The following is a 1,061-nucleotide window of genomic DNA, read 5'->3' as shown; positions in this document are numbered from 1 at the left end:
CACCGCGCCGGTTGCCCAATGGCCTTGGGGGCCCAAACGGCTTGCCCAAAGCCCAGCATGCAGAGGAGGGGCCCCCCGGGAGCCTGAAACCCGACAGAGCCCCAACTCCTCTTCCTCTGCAGCGTCGGTGGCCTCTCGGCGTGGAACACATGGTGGGCTAGTGACTGGGCTGCCCAACCCGGGGGGTGGCGGGGGCCCCCAACTCGCGGTGCCTCCCAACTTGCTGCCACAGACGCTGCTTAACGGCCCAGCCAGCGCCGCGGTGCTGCCCCCGCCCCCGCCCCACGGGCTGGGAAGCCGCGGACCCCCGACGCCAGCACCGCCAGGGGCTCCCGGAGGCCCAGCCTGTCTTGGGGGCACTCCGGGCGTTTCGGCCGCGGCGTCTACCGCGTCGTCTTCAACCTCGTCGTCGGTGGCGGAGGTGGGCGTGGGTGCTGGTGGCAAGAGGCCCGGCTCAGTGTCGAGTACCGACCAGGAGCGCGAGCTGAAGGAGAAGCAGAGAAACGCCGAGGCCCTGGCCGAGCTAAGCGAGAGCCTGCGCAACCGCGCCGAGGAGTGGGCCAACAAGCCCAAGATGGTCCGCGACACGCTGCTCACGCTGGCGGGCTGCACGCCCTACGAGGTGCGTTTCAAGAAGGACCACTCGCTGCTGGGCCGCGTCTTCGCTTTCGACGCTGTCTCCAAGCCCGGCATGGACTACGAGCTGAAGCTGTTCATTGAATATCCTACGGGCTCGGGCAACGTGTACTCCAGCGCGTCCGGTGTGGCCAAACAGATGTACCAGGACTGCATGAAGGACTTCGGCCGGGGCCTCTCCTCCGGCTTCAAGTACCTGGAGTACGAGAAGAAGCACGGCTCCGGGGACTGGCGCCTGCTTGGGGACCTGCTGCCCGAAGCCGTGCGCTTCTTTAAGGAGGGCGTGCCCGGCGCGGACATGCTGCCCCAGCCCTACCTGGACGCCAGCTGCCCCATGCTGCCCACGGCGCTGGTGAGTCTCAGCCGCGCCCCCAGCGCACCTCCAGGGACTGGGGCCTTGCCGCCCGCCGCGCCCTCGGGCCGGG

General features: G+C 69.3%; 1 protein-coding gene across 1 annotated transcript in view; it reads left to right on the top strand.

The window, feature by feature from the left end:
- Positions 1 to 1,061, top strand: part of Irf2bpl (interferon regulatory factor 2 binding protein like) — a 3,760-nt gene that overhangs the window by 811 nt on the left and 1,888 nt on the right. The window contains 2 exon segments of the mRNA XM_015488336.2: positions 3 to 80; positions 83 to 1,055. Of these exon segments, the coding sequence (XP_015343822.1) occupies positions 3 to 80; positions 83 to 1,055 (1,051 nt within the window).

This window comes from Marmota marmota, unplaced genomic scaffold, assembly GCF_001458135.2.
Source record: "Marmota marmota marmota unplaced genomic scaffold, marMar, whole genome shotgun sequence".
NCBI lineage: Eukaryota > Metazoa > Chordata > Mammalia > Rodentia > Sciuridae > Marmota > Marmota marmota.
The sequence above is the reverse complement of the archived record's forward strand: the minus strand, read 5'-3'. Positions and strand labels throughout refer to the sequence as shown.